A 20,027-nucleotide genomic window follows, 5' to 3' on the forward strand; every position below is an offset into this window, starting at 1 on the left:
TGAATAAATAATTAGCACACAATATGAATTTTGATTGATTTGTTATTTACATGTTGGACAACACCAGTGTTGACAGCAAGTGGCAGCAGAGGTTGACTGTCTCCCCCAAGGGAGCAGTGATGGCCAAATGAAGCTTCTTGACGCAATGAAGCTTTGCAGTCAATTGTTTCAAAGATTCATAGTGGTTCATTAGATCTTATGACAGTCGTATGATGCTGCTGTTAACCCAAATAAATCACAAATAAGCCGCACTTTTTTTGCCGCAGGATTCAAAATGACTGAAAAAAGTAGCGGTTTATAGTATAAAAATGGCGGCACACATTTCGGGTCTCATGCAACCCCCCCGCCCCCCCCCCCCCAAAAAAAATTCTCAATTTGTATAGAATATTTTCCACCCAAATATTTTTGATGACATATGTTTAAGGCATACAGTAAACAGGAATCTTAGCGCTCTTAACAACAAGCATGCACAATACACACCATACAGAATTGACTTGTGAAAAAGACCTTTACATAGCCTATGCTTTTATTTGGACAACAGGAGACTATAGACACAATTTTATAATAAAGTACAGAATGGAAAATACAAATACAGTACTGTATCTCAAGTTTCAAGGTCATTTTCAACTTTTTTACCCATTGGATAGGAAAGAAAAAACAAGACAAAGAATACTACAGAACACTTTATAGCCATAAGGCAAAGGAGTGGAGCAATTACTACTATCACCTAAAACCCAAATTTTACTCATGCTTTTCTCTAAAAGGAGTGTAAGGAAATATATCTAATTAAATGCAACGGCAGCCAACTGATCAGGCAAAAAACTAATTGAATCACAGCAGTTTAAAAACCTGTGCCAGATTTTTGAGTATTATATTTAAATGTTACAGTGTTCAAAAAAGCAGATGACAGACACCAAAAAATGTGTTCCAATGATTGTCATTTGACAAAACAGCTTTCTTATAACATTTATAATCCCAACCCGGAAATTTTATTTGTCATGGGTTTACTTTTGGTCTCTTAACAATTATAAGAAAACTGCATTCTGTGTCATACTTGAAATTAACTGATCAATTGAGATTCTTCAGAATTATCACTGGGCAAGAAGCACAACCAATTGCATGAGAACCACCACCAGAAAGTGTTTTGTTTATAGGACGATAAGAATGAGCAAAGCCCCAAGACAATCACAACTGAACTGGCACAAAAAAAACAAGATCAGACACAGGCTTCATCAAATGAGCAAAATAATCACCTAAAAAAATAAAGAATTCGTTTGTTGGCATAATGGTGTCTCCGGTCATTGTAGGATCTCATCTAGTTTTTGCTATATACGGAAACCAGAGATGAATTAACTCGTAATATGTGACCTGACACCAATTTTTAGAACATTCAGACAGACTCGCCACCATGTTAAACATGTAGAAAATAAGATTTTCCCAGTGAAACATTCCAGATTGTTGTCTTTTGAGCGCATGTAGAATTCACTTTCTGCACGACATTCATCAAAAACGACTAGCGATCAAGAGTTAAAAAAACAGCAACGCACGGTTATCCATCACAATCAGACTCAGCGTTCAAGAGCGTCACCGCTTGTAAACCGTCCAGTTTGGAATGTTTTGAGATGAACAATTGGGTGCTCAAAAGAGGTCCATGTAACCCTGCAAAATGTATATCACATTTAAGAGGCCATATTAAAAAAATCACCTTGTATGCATAATTGCATGCTAATGAGGTATAAACATCTATGAACAATGGGGGGAAAATATTGAGATCTGTAAAGTTCACTTACAAGTATTTACAGGGGGTTCCTCGGTTTAAGACGGTCCTGATATTTGACAGTTTGGGGTGCAATAAACTGCGCGTGGTAAGAATTTGTGGTCGCAGAGCACAGGAAGGCACGCTCGTTTACGACAATATTTACTGTAATTTTGAGTTGAATTACGGAACGATCCACAATTTGCGCAGGATTAGTATGACTTGTGGAGTTTTGGTGCTTTGTTATGACTGCGCAGGATGCAAATCTTTATCCCGTGCGAATGCGCCATCGCATCTAATTTATATTAATCCCGTACAAACCGGGTTTTAGCCTTGCTTTGTGATAGACTACACGCATTCCGCACTTTTGTTTACGGCACCGACCAAGAAATAAATGGCATTTTTAACCAAGAAACATCTGTGTACTAAGTCCGACCAAAAAAACAAAACAAAAAAAAAGCAAAACATGCAATCTTAAATGTTACCTCACACCCCTCTTGTAAACCTTTATCTACTCCGTCCCTAAGCACCTTTTATCCTTGATATTAGAATGCCCTCAAATTAATCTTCAACACGAGTGGCATTTCACATTTTCTAGCAGGATGTTTTTTAACATAATAAGAAAAAAAGCCAGTCTCGTAGAGTCTTTACAGAATCAGAGGACATTTGACGTCCCACCCTTCAAATATTAATCCACATAGAAAATACTATAGCATTAACTTTCTAAGTGAATTATTCCATCTAAAAAAAAATACTTGAAAACACTTTTTAAAATTCCAAATCTGTCTGGAGTACCAATTATAATTGATTTTTCTCTTGTTCTGTATGAATATGAATAATATATTTGAATATTTGATGAATTTTTACTCGTGTGTGTGTGTCCCAAAAACATGGAAGCAACCCTGCTACCATAACCTTTTCATCAGCGAAGAAAGCAATGATCACACGATACGCTAAAACTGACAATTATTTTTCTGAAATAGTGGGTCAAGCAAATTTCTGAATCCAAATCTGGCATTTGTTCTGTAAACTAGTTGTTTTCGGCAAACAAAGATGTAATTTTTTTGTATGTGCATAATGCAAAAATTTATTGAAAAGCGATCATTTTAACAAAGTGGGTATACAACTGGCACTTAAAAAATAGCCTAAAAGTAACAATATGTAGAAAAATAATACCTGTTTTACTAGAATGGTATGATAGTACCATGTTTTAGATGACTGCAGACACAGTACAATGTTACGTGGCAGCCAAAGTGCTTAAATATGTGAAAATCGGTCAGCTATGACTAGCTAATGTTGACAACGATTTACAAAAATGTATACAACCTATGCAAAGGGCTGAAAAGTTAATTGCTAATGGGTGAAAATATATGAGGAATCTGTATAAAATACCACGAGTATAACAATTTAAAAAATTTCAATTGCACGAAAACTAACGAATACAGATTTGATAACTGATAACGAATACAGGAAATAAAACTGATTCAGAAACTGATGAACTCAGTCACGACCCAAAATTGTATAGAATCAGTTAAAAAGACTAATGCAAAAGAAAATAAAAAATAGTTGGCCAGTGTTAATCAGAAAAGTGAAGGTTTATTTTGCAGAATTTTGACGCCAAAATGTCCTCCAATTCTGAAACGACCCAGGACAAGGAAGATAAGACGAAAATACACCTGAACTGAAACTAAAGTAATCACGATAAATGTAAATTGATGTAAATTAGAGACTTTAGAAATACGCGGGAGCGCTTCTCAAAACGAGGCACATGAGTTTGGTCCACTATGGGAGGGTTCAGTTTAGACGGAAACACACCTGGCAACACGGCGACGCCAAACGGAGAAGGATAGTATTGGACCAGGTGGTTGGGCTTTTTTTTTTACTCACTCGCTGCTATTGACGGCGATGGACGTCCAAATGGATTGAAAGTCCTTCTCCGTCAATAGCGATGAAACAGCCTTCTCAGTTAAAACGGAATGGACGTCCATAATCGCATATATAGCACGATAACCCCTCCAAACATTTCAACCAGGGAGGAGCCTAAAACAAGACAGGAAGTAGTAAACACTATTTAAATCAGGTCAAGGTTCAAAAAGAGAACAGCACTGGTGAACCTTGAGGGGTTTTTCAGCGGAAAAAGCGGAGTTTCTCCCGCAGCCATTCCTCCGTCAGGTCCTCAGTGTTCCGGATCTCGAACACCTGCAAAGACAAAGACTGGAATTTAGGTTTTAAGTAGGGCTGAACGATATTGGAAAAAATTGACAATGTGACTTTTAGGGGGGTTTGCGATGTTAAAACTAGAAGAATTTTCACCAGATGACTTGAATAGCTCTGTTTGAGAAGACTTTGGTTGACTCACGATGACCACAATGTATTCAATAGAGACGTCCCGATCCCTTCGTGTGATCGGAAATCGGGCCGATCGCGCCATTTTTCAGAAGATCGGAATCGGATCAAAAGTATCGGGTTTTATGTTTTTCTGCTTCATGCTCGTACAGCCTCTCACCCTCCCTCCTGCTAAGCAGTGCGACCAAACTATTTTTCTTGGTCGCCAGTGTTGCTGGTGTTTGGTACTTAAAGTTAACAATGATTGACAGGTTTGTAGCTTTGATCAGACCAGAGACGCCTCGGAAGCTCTACGATGTGTTAGTCATCGTTAAGCTTGGTACTCAGTCTGAAGTGTGCCGTAGCGACTCATTCATTGTGTAAGTGAGAGGCTGTTCTCGGCAGCGTGAGCATCAAAGTCAGTGTTGTTAATCTTTAAAAAAGTAATTAGTTACAGTTGCAAACTACTGCTCCCAAAAAGTAATTGAGTTAGTAACTCAGTTACCTCAGTATTAGAGTAATTGGGGGACGGGAAAATGATAAGCATATGCTTCTCCCGTCTGCCCTTGTCTTTCTTCAGTTCTTTCTTCCTTTGGGCAAATCATATCACATTTTGTAATTGTCAATGATACCGATGATGATGACAATAAATATTCATGGAGTGAACTCTGGGGCATTGAATCCAACAGGCTGAGTTTCATCATTCGAGCAACATATGATGTGCTACCATCTCCTGTAAACCTACAGCAGTGGTTTGGAAAGGACCCAGCATGCCCCCTGTGTGCGACCCCAGCAACACTCAAGCACATCATGGTGGGCTGCAAAACTAGCCTCACTCAAGGCAGATATACATGGAGACACAACCAGGTCCTCAGATGTCTAGCTGATAAACTTGAGCGCAAGAGGGTTTCCATCAATGCCCAACTTATGAACCAGCACGCTTACCAACACCCACCATCGTTTATTCGGGAGGGAGAAAAGCAGAGGTCAAGGCCCGCACACCCTGACCTGGGCCCCCTGAAGGCAGCCAGGGACTGGCAGATGCAGGTCGACCTAGATCAGAGGCTCATCTTTCCCCCAGAGATCGCAACAACCACCCTACGCCCAGACCTCGTCCTATGGTCCAATACAGCCGAGCTCGCCTACATAATTGAGCTAACAGTTCCTTGGGAGGATGCTATCGAAGATGCGTATGAACGCAAAAAGCTGCGGTACTCCGACCTAGCGGCTGCGGCAGAGGACAGAGGCTGGAAGGCGAGGGTGCGCCCACTGGAGGTGGGGTGTAGGGGTTTTGTGGCCAACTCAACAGCAAAGCTCCTTAGGGAAATTGGAGTCAGGGGACAGGCCCACAGACAGGCCATTAAAGAGCTGGCCAACACCGCCGAGAGGGCAAGCCACTGGCTGTGGCTGAAGAGGAGCGACACCATCTGGGCCGCTAGGGCAAATGCTTAGCCCTGAGACACACACCCAGGAGTGATCAACCTGTGGTGGGCCAGCCTCAGCTGAGGGCGTCTTGTGATAAGTGGCCGAAACGCCCCGTGATCTGAGGATACAACTGATGATGTGTCTCAGTGGCTGAGCAGAGCCTTAAAGCAGCAGCTCCTAGTCCATCCAGGTATGGGGTCAGGTGCAAGCTTGGCTCAGGGAGGAGGACACCCCTGCCATGCATAGTCCTGGGGATTGTTACACCGAGTCCTTCTATCGAATCATTCATTCAGTTACTCGGCAACGTAACTGATGTTACTTTTCATATTCTACATGTTATTATTTATAACGTCTTTCACATCAAATATGTTTATTTTAACTGATTGAATTGAACTGTCATTTTCACCCCCCCCCCCCCCCCAAAAAAAAGTCACAATATAAAATTTCATATATTGTAGACTGTAGTGGTACTGTATACAAACTTTTAACTTTCAAATGCTGTGAGAAAAAAGCCTTTGTTTTTCCTGTTGTACTGAACCCACACCGAACCGTGATTCCAGGACCGAGGTACGCACTGAACCGTGACCATAATACATATACTGTAGATAAGTACCTGTCCAGTTGTACAGTTTTGGCGTTAATTGTACAAGTGAGCACTGATTTTTAAATGTGTACGCCGTACGTTCAAAATCTGTACGTTTTTCGTGCAATACGTTGTTTTTTTCTCAGTCTGGATTTTGTCACAGTTTTGGCAACAAGACAATGTGCAGTACTATGCGTTACTACATTGGTTGAATGACGCGAGAAAAGTCAGAGACAGAGAGAGAAGAGTGTTTGTTGTGACGCTGTAGCAAATGCGACGCTAGCCTAGGTGGCTCCAATGACAGCCTACAATCTACGTCAAGACATCACATGCATATAGAACTACATGCGAAATGACACTCGACAGCGTTAGTAAACAGCTGCCATTTTAAAGCAGTACACTTCTCATCCCTGGCTGGATGGACGTCCTCATTTAACAAAAGAAATTTTCCCTGACTCAAAGATTGCATCGGTAAGTTAATTTTATCAATTGACCTTTTTAATTTATAACTGGACACACTAACGAACTACTTTCAAGTCAAACTGAATTGCGAGCTGAAGTGCCATGAAGTGCAGCCATCAAAAGACATGATAGAAATTGCCAAAAGTGCTACATACAATTATAACAAAAGTCACTTAAATTTTAGTAATCATGATGTAGCTGAAGATATTGATTGTTCTTTAATAGCACCAGGTTATATGTTACAATTATATATATTATATATTACCAATAAATTCATATTATTTTAAAAATTGAGTTTTATTTGTTTCATATTGCACGCTATATACAACGTTGTAAGATTAGTCACCAATTTGTAAGGGCATACATCACGATTTGTAAGATTGCCAATGGCCTCGGGTTGACAGGTATGTAGATATATATGGCAGACAACACTCAGATGACTAGAAGTTCTGCTCTGAGACCCCCAATTTTTCCAAAATTGTCCTGTATGCACGTGTGATACATCATTGGAAAGCTTAAAATCTCAATTTTCTTGGGGAAGAAACATTTTGATCGGGAGGGCATTTAAAAAAAAAAAAAAATCAAACCCCCTAAACCCTAATTCGAGGTGAGAGAATGAGAGAGCATAATAATAATAAAGACACCATGATTTTAACGAGATATCATCACGTACTTACCTTGTTTCGATTCAAAAACTCCGTGTAGCATGTCTCACCGAGTGTCAAGACACAGCTATGAATAGCCACAGCAGGGCTTTTTGGGGATTTTATCGATGAATCACGGTAAAATAACAAGGGTCGCAATGCAGAAATCGCAGGCTTTCTTTTTCAAATATTTACCCTTTATATCATTTTTTTCAAATTTTCTTTGTTTGGATGGATTATTTATCATCTAAAATATTGGGTAAATTGCAACAGCAACAAAAAAAAAAAATACAATTAAGCGGTAGTTATGAGGTAGATATCCGTGACCTATTTACAGACACTATTTTTTTCACTGAGACAATTTGTTTAAAAGTTTTGAATATGGGAGTGAATAATTTTATAAAGTATTTTTTTTTATTAACTAAATATTAGAGATCAATTAATGATTCTAAGCTGAAAATGATAGACATTTCGTATAATAAATATAATTATTTAACTCCTTTTTATGGGTTGAAACAAAAGCGGTTGCTCGGTGTCTGTAAACGGGGGTCTCCAGGGTAAAACAGACAAATTACAAATAGTTTGGGGGCTTAATGCACCATGAAACGCTATGGCAGCATTTAGACATTTTGTTCTAACAAACACAACAGTTCTTTTGGCTTAAAATACAGCAGTTTATGTTAAAGGGGGTGCAAGAGCAGAAAATAGTTTTTCAGTCTTGTCTGTGTTTTCCGCCATATAGATATATATATTTTTCAATATGCAGGTGAAGCTCCGAATCTCTTCCCTCTCCTATCTTTGCTCTTTGGCATTCAACCAAATTGCAGTAATGCACGCCTTCACATCCTTTGTAACGGTAATGGCGTTGCAAAGATGGGAAAAGTAATTAATTAGAGTACTCACTACTCACAAAAAAATAACGCTGTAAGTAACACAGTTATACTCTAACACAGTTTCTAACAACACTGGTCAAAGCAAAAAACAACAAAAAACAATTCGAAAACACGGAACCACTAGGAATTAATGTGAAATAACTTTTTTTTTTTTTTTTTTTTAATCGACGCATTCTTTTTACTGACCCCACTGGGCCAGTGGTTGGAGCATTCTTGTGGCCCTGACTGTTTTAAAGGTAGATCTATACTGATTTATACTGTCAACCCCTTATCGTCCAAATGGAGACGGAACCAACATGAAATGGGTCGTGCTCCTCAGACAAAAATTAAAAGGGTTTCCAAAAACAACACTGTAATAGATTGTCTGTTGGATTTTACGATTTTGCAGTTGTAGCGACATTCACAAACCTTTGTCATTTCAGTAGTAGTCACCAGCTTGTTTTTACTGCCCGCGTACATCATCTGCTGCTCCGGTTTGCAACCTGCCTCAAACGCAAAGACACGGTGAGCTCGATGTCAGCAGTCTTTTCAGCGTCCCGCACTTTTCGTACGCACCCACGGGGCTGGAGAAAATGAAGCAAAGTGGATAGGACACGCGCCCGTCATCATGTTGGTATTTGTAACTGTACACCACAAATCGGGGCTGTCTCTCCGGGAGCTCGTCTTTCAGGTCGTCAAGAGAAATGTCCTGGAACACAACAGATGACCAAATGTTGACGCTCACGTAAAGTTAAAGATTCACCAATTCAACGTACCTCGTGTTCTTCCTCCAGGATCACAAGCTGTTTTTCTTTATCGATCTTCACTGAGTGTTTGAAAGAAAATTAAAACATAGTAAGTGAATAAAAAATACAACTACAAATTTTATGATAGGTCACCAAATTAACAAGTACGGGTGTGCTGCTACAGGCTGTAGGCTGGCCTCTGTTGGCTATCTCGGAACATACCGGCAGTTCGTAACCGACAGGCAACATTTTTAAAGGGATCCACGGATAGAAAGACTAGTAGTTCCTTAAAGATAAACGTTATCAGGAGTTACAATAATTTGATATTGAAACCCCTCTTGATGTTTTCCTTTTTATACAATTTGTAAAATTACCGTATTGGCCCGACTATAAGACGATGTTTTTTGCATTGAAATAAGACTGAAAAAGTGGCGGTCACCTTATATTCGCAGTCTAGACATTATACCCATTCACGACACTAGATGGCGCCAGATATCATTGAAGCAATGTTAGGTCATGACAAATCTCAGCTACTCTCAAATTTAACCAGTTTTCATTATTTTATTGCAATGTTTTTCCTTATTCAGATTTGTTTCAAGACTACAGTTACACTTCACTTTGATGGTTATTCCAGTTATCGCAATTTTGTTGTTTTATCACAATAGATTGGTTTATTTACATTTCAAAAACCAGAAGCCATTCATTTACGAATATGATTGCACCTTAGTTTACATATTTAAATGTTCAGATATTAAGATTTGAATGAAGCAAAATAACATGCTTTTTCTCTCATATATTGTTATAATAATTTGTTTCGGATGTACTGTAATTATTTTCTGTATAAAAATTAATTTGGTGTTCAAAAAGTCTTTTTTCAAACGAGTCTTGAAAAAGAGGGGGTCGTCTTATAATCAGGGCCGTCTTATATTCGGGCCAATACGGTAGTTTAACTAGTAGATCGCCATTGTTGTTGACGTCGCAGGGCAGTGACGTCACATGGTTACGCTGCCAGGCTACCAGAGTATTACTCCAGGGACATAAACATGTCATCTGTTCAACCCTTTCAATTTGAACCCGAGAGGAACATTAATGAGCATGACAAAACTGTTGATATTTCACAAAACGACCAGTAAAAGCCAAATGAACAGGAAAGACAGGATGAGACGAGATGAGAATAGGGAGAAAAAATACTTCTGCCAAAATATGCTACAATGGCAAAACGTCCAACAAGACACGAATTTGACATCCAAAATACTACCGAGCGCTTTCAGCTTGTTTTGTTTGGATGCACAGACAGAACATGCTAAAGATGCCTGAAGAAAATACTTAAACGTACCAAACTTAAATAATGATGGTTTAAATATGCTACATGGCTAACGTGGTCAACAGATCATCAATCTGCTTTAAAGATACCACAAAAAAACACAATGCTTAAAATTACGGGAGGGAAACAAATGCAAAAAGTATTTTGAGGCACTAAAAAGGTAATAAAATACTCAATAAGGACACAAATAGTAAGTACTCGACGTTTTTAACCGATGAGCGCATGTGTTGGACATTTTGCCGTGTAGAAGGAATTGCAGTAACCCAGTAGTATTCGTCGAGTGACAGTGAAAATCTACGTCATCAGCCCGAGCGTCTGCTGCGCGCTTAAAACATGGCGCCCTCCTTAGGTCAAAACATGTACTAAACATTATAGATTGTTAAACCAATGGCAATATTTTATGTGTTTCTAATAAAATATTTTAGTAAAAGAGAACAATTGTGGCTTATTAGAGCCTACAAGCCTTTAAGTCAGAGATTCCCTTTAAGTCTGCACTGCTCTCAATGACTAACTCTAAATCTACAGGCACAATAAGTCCACAATTAATCAGCCCTGAAACAAAAAAAAATCAAAAATAGAACTCCGAGGATCAGTTGATATAGGCTTATGCTACATAGCTACCAAGTTACAAGACGATCGGTTCAAGAATGACAGAGTAGTAGGATTACAAAATTAGTGTCCAAAAGACAAAAACAACAACCTGAGGGGCCACTTGACAGGTCTTCAGCCTGTAAAAATGTAGTCTCAACTTTCTCAGTCTTTTTGCCGCCTGTCCTAGCTGATTTGAAACATGTTATAGCCATAAAATTCGAAGGAAATGATTATTTGCTAGTTTATCAGTTTGAACATGAAATAGGCATTGTCTTGGTAGTGTATTCAATTAACTATAGGTTGAACATGATTTGAAAATCACTGAATACTCTTTTGATTTATGTTTGACACAACATCCTTAAGTCATCTGAATAGGGGATGTACCAAAATATACCTTTTAAATCGATTGAATGCCTGAAGTCGTCAATAGCAATGAAAAGAGTAAAGGGATTACGGAATTAAACAAGATATGACATGTTAAAAAAGCGCTGAACTGGGAAATCACACAAATACACACCAAATGCACAAAAACAATTTTGTTCAGCAAGAAGCTTTTCCAAATTGATGTAAAAACCCAATTGATTCCAGATTTAAAGAGGCGGCCTTCATTTGGCTCAACCCAGCGGGAAGTGACAACCAATCTTCCCAGCGTGTGAGCGATCTTAGTAAGATGGCAGCCAGCACAAGTGGAGGCTTACGATTTTAAGGCTGTGAGTGACCCACTTCTCTGAAACTCTCAAGGATTTGACTGATGGAACTGAATGTTTGATGAAAAATCTCACGAATCCTTCATCTTAAGGAAAACATGGAACAAATATCAAATAAGAGAAGGCTGATTGATACTCACTGACGATAGCTGCATTGTTCGTTTCCTTGCGGAGACGGAACTTCCTCAACTTCTCTTTAAGATCTTCATCCACGTCACACACTACCAGTGTCTCACTCTAGATAAAAATGAAAAATAAAAAACAAATACATAAACATATCCAAAAAGACAAGTCTATGTCTTCTTAATTTTGCTCAAGGGTTTGGGTCATTATCTGGCCAGATATTCTTGCTCAAGAACTGGCAGGGCTGACAGTGAATAATTATTACTAAGGGTGAAACAATTCATGAATCTTATGAATCTGATCGATATATTGATTTGTTAACGCTTACAGATCCATGGACAATGATAGAAGTCCAATCATGTCGCTCTTCTTTTCAAGCTTCTGCTATGAATTATTGCGCTACTAGTAGACGTCAAAGTTGAAATCGAAATCAATGAAAACATCGATTAATATCTTCATCTTCTAGAAACGCCGCTTTGTTAAAACGAATGGTTTATGTTACGGCTGCATCTATCGATTATTTTAGTCGTCGATTAATCGATGAACTAGTTAGTTCGAATAATCGGATAATGAACATATAAAATTAAAATCCTTGAGCTGAGTCTCAAACCATATAAAAAAACACTGTGAATAAATGAGGATCTAAGTACAACAAAAGAACAATTGGCCAACTAACATAGCAAAAGTCCACCAGCTTAAATGCTATAAAATGCCAAGTTTTTTTTTTTTTTTTTTTTTACAATGACCTTAACTATTGGCTCAAACACATATTCCCACAAAAAAAAAAAAACGGCTAAATATACCTGTTAACCACATTACAAATGCAATAAAAAACATTAGTTCAAACAAAAACATGCTTATGCTGCTCTCCATCCTCATCCTCCTAGACCTATCTGCAGCCTTTGATACCATTAGTCACACCAAACTCCTCCACCGGCTTTCCACTATTGGCATCACCTGCACCCCGTTGAACTGGTTTTCTTCCCATCTTTCTGAGCGCAGCCAATATATCGAACTTAAGTCATTTAAATCTACACCCTCCCCTGTTACCTCCGGTGTGCCTCAGGGCTCTGTCCTGGGGCCCCTACTCTTCATCATATACCTACTTCCCCTTGGCAATATTTTTTGTAAATTCAACATTCACTTTCAATGCTATGCTGACGACACCCAACTCTACCACACTTCTGAACCCTCCTCCTCTCTCCCGCCCTCATCTCTGATTGACTGTATCACTTAAATAAAAATCTGGTTTACCCACAATTTCCTAAACTTAACAGTAATAAAACTGAGGTGCTCCTCGTTGGCTCTAAATTCACCATCTCAAAAAACCATAACATATCCCTTATCATTGACAACTCCACTGTTTCACCCTTTCCCCAAGTCAAGAGCCTAGGAGTAATCCTCGACAACACACTTTCCTTTCAATCGCACATCAGTAACATTACCCGGATTGCCCACTTTCACCTACGCTCCATTAATCGCCTCCGCTCTTCCCTCACCCCACATTCTGCTGCAATTCTGGTTCACAGCCTTGTCACTTCCCGCCTGGACAACTGCAACTCTCTCCTCTTCGGCCTCCCTCATACAACTCTCCATAAACTCCAACTGGTCCAGAATTGAGCTGCCCGCATCATAACCCGTACTTCATCCATCCACCACATCACTCCAGTCTTCCAACAGCTTCACTGGCTCCCGGTCCACTTTCGAATACAGTTCAAAGTTCTCCTCCTCACATTCAAGGCCATCCATAACCTCGCTCCTCCATACCTGTCCGATCTCATTCATGTTACTACTCCCTCCTGTGCCCTTAGATCCTCCTCCTCCATACAACTGTCTGCCCCCCCCCCTCTCATCTTAGCACCATGGGGAGCCAAGCGGCGGCTTTGGAATTCACTCCCACCGACCTCAGGAACACTGATTCCCTTTTTCAAACAAAACTCACCTGTTTAGACTAGCCTATCCACAATAATCACTTAGTTTTGGTCTTTTTAACTGCCCCTATATCTCTTTTAGTATTTTAAATTTCCTTATACGTTATATACTTTCATTTTCTCACTTTTAATATGTTGAAATGTTTTAAACGATTGTACGGCGACCTTGAGTGTCAGAAAGGCGCCTTCAAATAAAATGTATTATTATTATTATGTTGGTCTTAACAGGGAGCAGCTGGATTCAGCCATGTCAAATGAGTTATGTCATATTTACTGTTACCACTAGAGGGAACTGTATCCAACCAAATCAATTAAACTGAATACAAACACTTTCAAAACAAACCATTACAACGCCACTTTAATTAAATACTCGAAGCAGCAAAATGAATTTTAATCTTTTTTTCCTAATCGAGTCACTCAAATTAATCGATTAATCGTTGCAGCACCAGTTTATATTCAAAGGTCTGAATGTTTCCGTTGCAAAATTGTCAAAAATAAAATTGCTTCGGATTTGTTATTGTTTTAGGTGAAATGGAACTGATTGTCTTCAATGTGTTCACATAATACTATATTAAATCGATCGGTGGTCCTTGAATTGAATCGAGGCAGACTTTTAAGTCAGCAAATTTCACATCTTTGTCCAATGAATTAGTATTGTATCGTATGTCATGAAATTACTAACTCAGACGAGATCAGTTCTAAATAAGCACTAATGCTTTTTACATCGACCAACCAGTAACTTTGGCATATTACCACTAACAAACTTGGATAAAGGAAGGAAGGAAACACATCAACAGCCTTCCTAAGTTCCTATTGTTGTAACTTTACGGCTTGTTACTCAATAAATTAACTCAGACTGCCATTGACGGCGATTTAAATCCAATCCATTTTGACCTCGTCACCAATGGAACTTAAAGAATGATAATTCAATGCCAGCAATCCAAAATCTATGCTTCTTAAACCCCAGCAAAAAAAATAACTAAAAAGTAGCCCACTGGTTCAACAGGATTGCCATTCACCTCCATGTCTCATCCACATCACATTACATAATTCGACAGCACGCAGATATGAGAGCTCCTTTAAAGTCTGCATTCTATAATTACACATTCCTCAACAGATGGCTCGGGTGGGAGGTGGGATTTCTCGGAGCTTTGAGAGAGGATCCTCAGAGATTTGGCAGACTTCAGCGCAAGTGACACAATAGGAAGTGGGGCCGATAAGACGACAAAGAATGAGGAACCACTATGACACTTGTGACACAATGCTGCTTTCTGCTATGGTACTTCAGGAAGACAGTTATAAGGCTAAGTTAGACAAAGCTTTTTTGACATGTCTTGACCGGAAACTCTTTTATTGTGGAGACACATGTTGGAAAAACCATCGTGACAACAAAAAGGAGGAGGAGAGCTTGAGGAATAATAGCTCGTAGGATGTGTTGGAACATATTTGCAAGGCATCTGCAGCAGAAAGTTTCCCCACACGCAGCGGAAGCAGACTACATTCTCCTTCAGAATAAGATACGCATCTCGATTATCACACAAGAAATTTTGACTTCAAATTTTTTTTAGTCTTGTTTTCAGCATGAAACTATGGCGCCCCAAACATAACGTGGCCACAATGTAAATAGCAGTCACTCAAAATGTTAATTTCTGTGAACACCCTATTATTTGTGGAGGATCCAAACAGCAATATAACGTAGTGCTGCAACTATGAATCAATTAACTCCAGTAATTCGATTAGAAAAAAGATTCAAATTCAATTTTGCTGCTTCGACTATTCGTTTAATTAAACTGGCGTTGTAATGGTTTGTTTTGAAAGTGTTTGCATTTAGTTTAACTGATTTGGGTGGATACGCTGCCCTCTAGAGGCAACAGTGAAAATGACATAACTCATTCCACATGGCTGAATCCAGCTGCCCCCTGTTAAGACCAACATAAGCCAAGTTTTTGTCTGAACAAATATTTTTTTATGCATTCGTAATTTTGTTTATAGGTATATTTAGACGTTTTTTGTGGGAATGTATGTTTGCACCATTTGTTAAGAGCATTGTTAAAAGGGAAAAAAAAAAAAAAAAAAAAAAAAAAAAAAAAAAAAAACTTTAGCATTTTATAGCATTTAAGCTAGCGGACTTTTCCTATGTGTGTTACCCAAATGTTCTTTTGTTGTACTTAGATCCTCATTTATTTATTTTTTTTAATACCGTTTGAGGCTCAGCTTATTCAATCTAACTAGTTCACCGATTAATCGACTACTAAAATAATCGATAGCTGCAGCCTCAATAACATGTACACAATCACAAACTCACGTCACCTACACAAATACATTCTGTCATTGCATATACTGCAACACAACATTAGCATATAACCAAAATAGGCCCACATGTTTGGCATTTACATATAATAATAAATGCAGAACACAGGCAAATCATGACGACAAAGAAGACTATCCCAGTTTATGATGGCTGCACAGTGGGAGAGGAAGAACGAACAAAATTGACGGTCAGTTTCAATTAAACTAAACTAAAACTACTAACAAACACAGGACATTTCCAACTTACACGTACCAAAGTAAATAAGTCTCGGTTTTGCCGCTAGATTAAAAAAAAAAAAAAAAAAAAAAAAAATTTACCTGACTGCAGCCGACAGCTGCTACGCTACAAACTACGCCCACATAATGCTACAGTAGATAACACATGTATAAAGAACTAGATGAGAAATGACAGACTCGGTGGCGTTAGCACCACATGTATAGAAAACTAGATGCAAAATGACAGAATTGCCGGCGTTAGTAAACAGCCGCCATCTTAAAGCAGTAGACTTCCCTGGAAGGCTGTTGTAGCGAACCTTCCAAGCGAACCTAATTAACTTTTAATAAAAAAAAAAAACTCCTAAATCGTCAAAATCTTGACTGGAATCTATCTAGAAACGAATACTTGAGCAACTCGAGTGGCTCGCGTTTAAAAACTGATCCGCTTAATTTTATTCACCTCTAGGAATCATTTAATTTTGCCAGCTCTAAGCATCGCGTTTTGCCCGGACTACTTTTAATGTGGGACCATGCGCTGACGTCACGTGCGTAGAGGAAGAAGCAATTAAAAAAAAAAAAAAAACCTTACTGCAGCCGACAGCCGCTACAAACTACCCCGACATTGCTAAAAACTACGCCCACATGATGCGACGGTGGTAGCAGGTGGTGTCTGATGTGTCTCATAGATATCAGATGTATGTAGAACTAGATGCGAAAAGACAGACTCGGCAGCGTTAGTAAACAGCCGCCATCTTAAAGCAGTACTTCTCAGCGCTAATAAATAAGATTAATGTTACTGTCACTCGCTCACGTAACGACAGCCCAGCGGAGGGCTAGGTTTCTATTAATTATGACCAATGTTGATGCGTGGGTAACGTGTGTTACATACAGGCTTAATTTAATCTGTGAAAACATAGCGCTGTAGAGTGATGAGGGTGTAAAATAAAAAATAATGCTAACTGTCAATTTAAGCTCAGTAGTCATTGTTGGATAAAACAACAAGTAGCACTGGTCCCTAATGTGCTCAAATACAGCAGGTATCATACATTTATTTTAAACACTGCAAAAACTCATAATCCTATCAGGAGTTACAGTTTAGACTAACTTAAAACTTAATTAGAACTTAAAAAAATAGCTTGACACAAATGGAAATTTAATTGAAACACGTGGGAAAAACACCAAGCTTTTAAGTGATGTGTGTTATCAAGTGCAGTGACATTTTTAGATAAGAAATATGTATATATATTGTATAAGATCTAGAAGTTTTTTGAGTGAAAGCAGTGAATTAGTCTTTTTTTTTTTTTATTCTAGTCACATCTGAGATGCAATTGTTGGCTGGATTCAACAATGTACATCGAAAATAAAGACATTGATTGACTGAAAATGGTTCAATATTACATGAAACATCTTGTTTTGTCATTTATATTTATAATTGCTCCTAACCAAAAAAAAAAAAAAAAAAAAACGTTTTATCCGATTACTCGATCAATCAATAGAATTTTCAGTCGATTGCTAAAATATTCGATAGCTTTAGCTCTAAATCTATCTTTAAAACAGTTTTATAACTTTCACATGTCAAAAGTAGACCGAAGGCAAATTATGGAATAACGGGAGCAATTTTAACAACTTTAACGGTTGATTCACAACATTAAATTAATTGAATGTAGTTTAAAGCTGCTGATATAGAATGGGGACTTAAGTATTTTATTTACTGTTTTGAACAGTTAACTTGATAATGAAATAGTCCTTTATTTTAGCCTGAGAGGATTTTTTCTAACTAATGTACGAAACATTAAAAGCAGCTATTAGCGGGGGGACTGAATCAATAATCGATTTGTAATCGAATCGTAGCCCCTGAATCGTAATCGTAATCAAATCGTTAGGTGTCCAAAGATTCCCACCTCTACTAAACTTGAGAACGATAAACCGATACGACCGGATATCCGGTTTTACAGGTGAGAGATACAGCTGTATCGATTGTAAAGTTACCATTCGACTGTAATTAGCCATTAAATATTTAATGAACCGATAGGACAGATAGAATTCCGCTATCGCGAGCACAAGAATCGGCTTTTAATGCCTAGCTCAATGCATTGCTTAATATGATAATAATTTAGCTTTTACCTCGCATGCTGTGCTTGTGTCATTCACCACACAGCGCACTTCGATTGTGACCGCCGTCGTGGTTGCCTCAACTTCCCATTCATTTCGGCAGTACCGCTAGTAGTCGCCGTCATTACCCGATCGTCACGGACGTGTCATAACAACGGAGAACTAACAAAACCACTGTAACGCACACTCCGTAGCGTTTTCTTCACAGCCCAAAACGAAACTAGTGGTAGCAACGAAGCAACATGCTAAAACAATGGACAGTTTGCGCACCACGCTAGCGATGTGCAGCGATTGATCTTCAACGCACTCCGGAAAACAAAAGTCGGACTTTGAAGTGACGAAGGCAGCCAGATCTGTTCGCATGGGAAAGAGCTAGTGTGAAGTGTGAAGCAGTACAGAGTTTTTAACCCTGAAAAATAACCCGTTACAATGGTGGAAAGGGCAGCATATTGTTTCCACGAATTGCAGTCTACTTAAACATGAACATGTGGATCAGTTGATCTTCCTCAAGAAAAATCTGCCCTTCAAAAAAGAAATAGACAGTGATGAGGAATAAAAAACGTGGAAGCACAGGCATAAGTGAATGACTTTACTTTAACCTTATACACAGCAATGATTATAGACCTGTCTGTCTAAAATGCTATGTCCCCCCACCCCCTCAGTTATACCAGTGGTAAAGCATAATTTGTTATTCATTTATGATAACACTAGCAGGTTTAATTCTTTTTTTCTAGAGCTGCTGCATATAATTAATATTTTTTGCTTGTAAGATGTTTACGTTGAAAGTTTGGACTTAAATTACTTACCTATTGTGTTCAAAACACCAGGAAATACAGTAATTAAATTACTGCACCTCATTGTTGTCTGTCACTGGAGTTTTATTTTATTATCAATCCCATCCAACAAAATGACGGTCATATAGTAAGCTTTATTTTTTTTTCATAAAAAAAATAAAACATAACATTGGTATGAAATTTTGTTGTTTAATCTTTAATCTTTTTTAATATGTTTAAAATACTGTACGCACACACACAACAAATGTTTACTATTGTATCGTTTTCACTCTGTATCGAACCGTATCGTTCTTAAACTGTATCGAATCGCTCGGCCTTAAAAATGTATCGTTTTTTTAATCGAATCGTAACCTGTGTATCTAGATACATATCGAATCGGCTTCATGCCAGAGATTCCCAACCCTAACCTCTACTACTGATTCAGTAGTACAATATGGGTTGGTGTAATCAAATATGTTGCTGCCAAAAAGCAGAGAATATTAGCTTTTGTGGAAAAACACATAACAAACATACATATCTAAAACTGTTAATTGACGCGCATGTTTTTTTGCTTTTCTACACCACTAATATTTCGACAGTGTTTTCCCTGTATAAAGCTCGGAATTCTGACTCGCTGGTAATTGATTGTTCGTGTCTTCTTAATTTGTGAGATTGTGCCTCTGATGATGAATGAAAATGGATGCCCAAATCCATAAAATAGTCCGTCTGAATTAACTTTTATTTGATATCCGACCGGAAACCCGTGTCCATATCGTTATTTTGCTTGACGCTAGCGGGTGGAACTCATGCTAAAGCTACCAAGCTAACGCTAGCCAACCAACGGTCGTACTTTTACTCCAGCAACCGTACCCCGAAAACTTTACATTAATCAACAACAAAAGAGGGAAACGCAAAAGCAAACGTAGTGTTAACTCTCCTCCTGACATAAACGACATACTCACCATATTTGTTTTGAGAGTTCAAGGTACGGAGTCGCGACAGACAGCAGCTCAGTATTGCAGGGACGCGTTAAATTTTTTTTTAAACTTCACATCAGCTTGTGACTGCTTTGGCCAATCCCGAACAAGCGATCCTCCTTCTAAACGTCATCTGTCTTCCCTCACCAT

General features: G+C 38.5%; 1 protein-coding gene across 2 annotated transcripts; it reads right to left on the minus strand.

Annotated features, from left to right (window-relative positions):
• Positions 1 to 508: 508 nt before the first annotated feature.
• gmfb (glia maturation factor, beta) lies at positions 509 to 20,027 on the minus strand. 2 transcript variants are annotated; one of them, XM_057860262.1, is made up of 7 exons: positions 19,863 to 20,027; positions 11,576 to 11,672; positions 8,844 to 8,893; positions 8,644 to 8,776; positions 8,497 to 8,570; positions 3,871 to 3,955; positions 509 to 3,796 (listed from the first exon to the last, which is right to left on the minus strand). In XM_057860262.1, exons 1-6 carry the CDS (start codon positions 19,863 to 19,865, stop codon positions 3,884 to 3,886), a joined length of 429 nt encoding a protein of 142 aa, XP_057716245.1. In that variant the 5' UTR covers positions 19,866 to 20,027; the 3' UTR covers positions 509 to 3,796; positions 3,871 to 3,883. The 2 variants fall into 2 exon arrangements, with proteins under 2 accessions (XP_057716245.1, XP_057716244.1); XM_057860261.1 differs by having other exon boundaries at positions 509 to 3,955.

The sequence above is a fragment of the Corythoichthys intestinalis genome, chromosome 15 (assembly GCF_030265065.1).
Source record: "Corythoichthys intestinalis isolate RoL2023-P3 chromosome 15, ASM3026506v1, whole genome shotgun sequence".
In the NCBI taxonomy this organism is placed as follows: Eukaryota; Metazoa; Chordata; class Actinopteri; order Syngnathiformes; family Syngnathidae; genus Corythoichthys; species Corythoichthys intestinalis.

Bases quoted from the DNA above. Each gene is read 5' to 3' on its own strand.
- gmfb (XM_057860262.1), bottom strand. The intron at 8,777-8,843 runs GTACGTTGAATT...GTTGTGTTCCAG, and splicing joins TCCTGGAGGAAGAACACGAG to GACATTTCTCTTGACGACCT. The intron at 8,571-8,643 runs GTGCGTACGAAA...CGTTTGAGGCAG, and splicing joins CATTTTCTCCAGCCCCGTGG to GTTGCAAACCGGAGCAGCAG.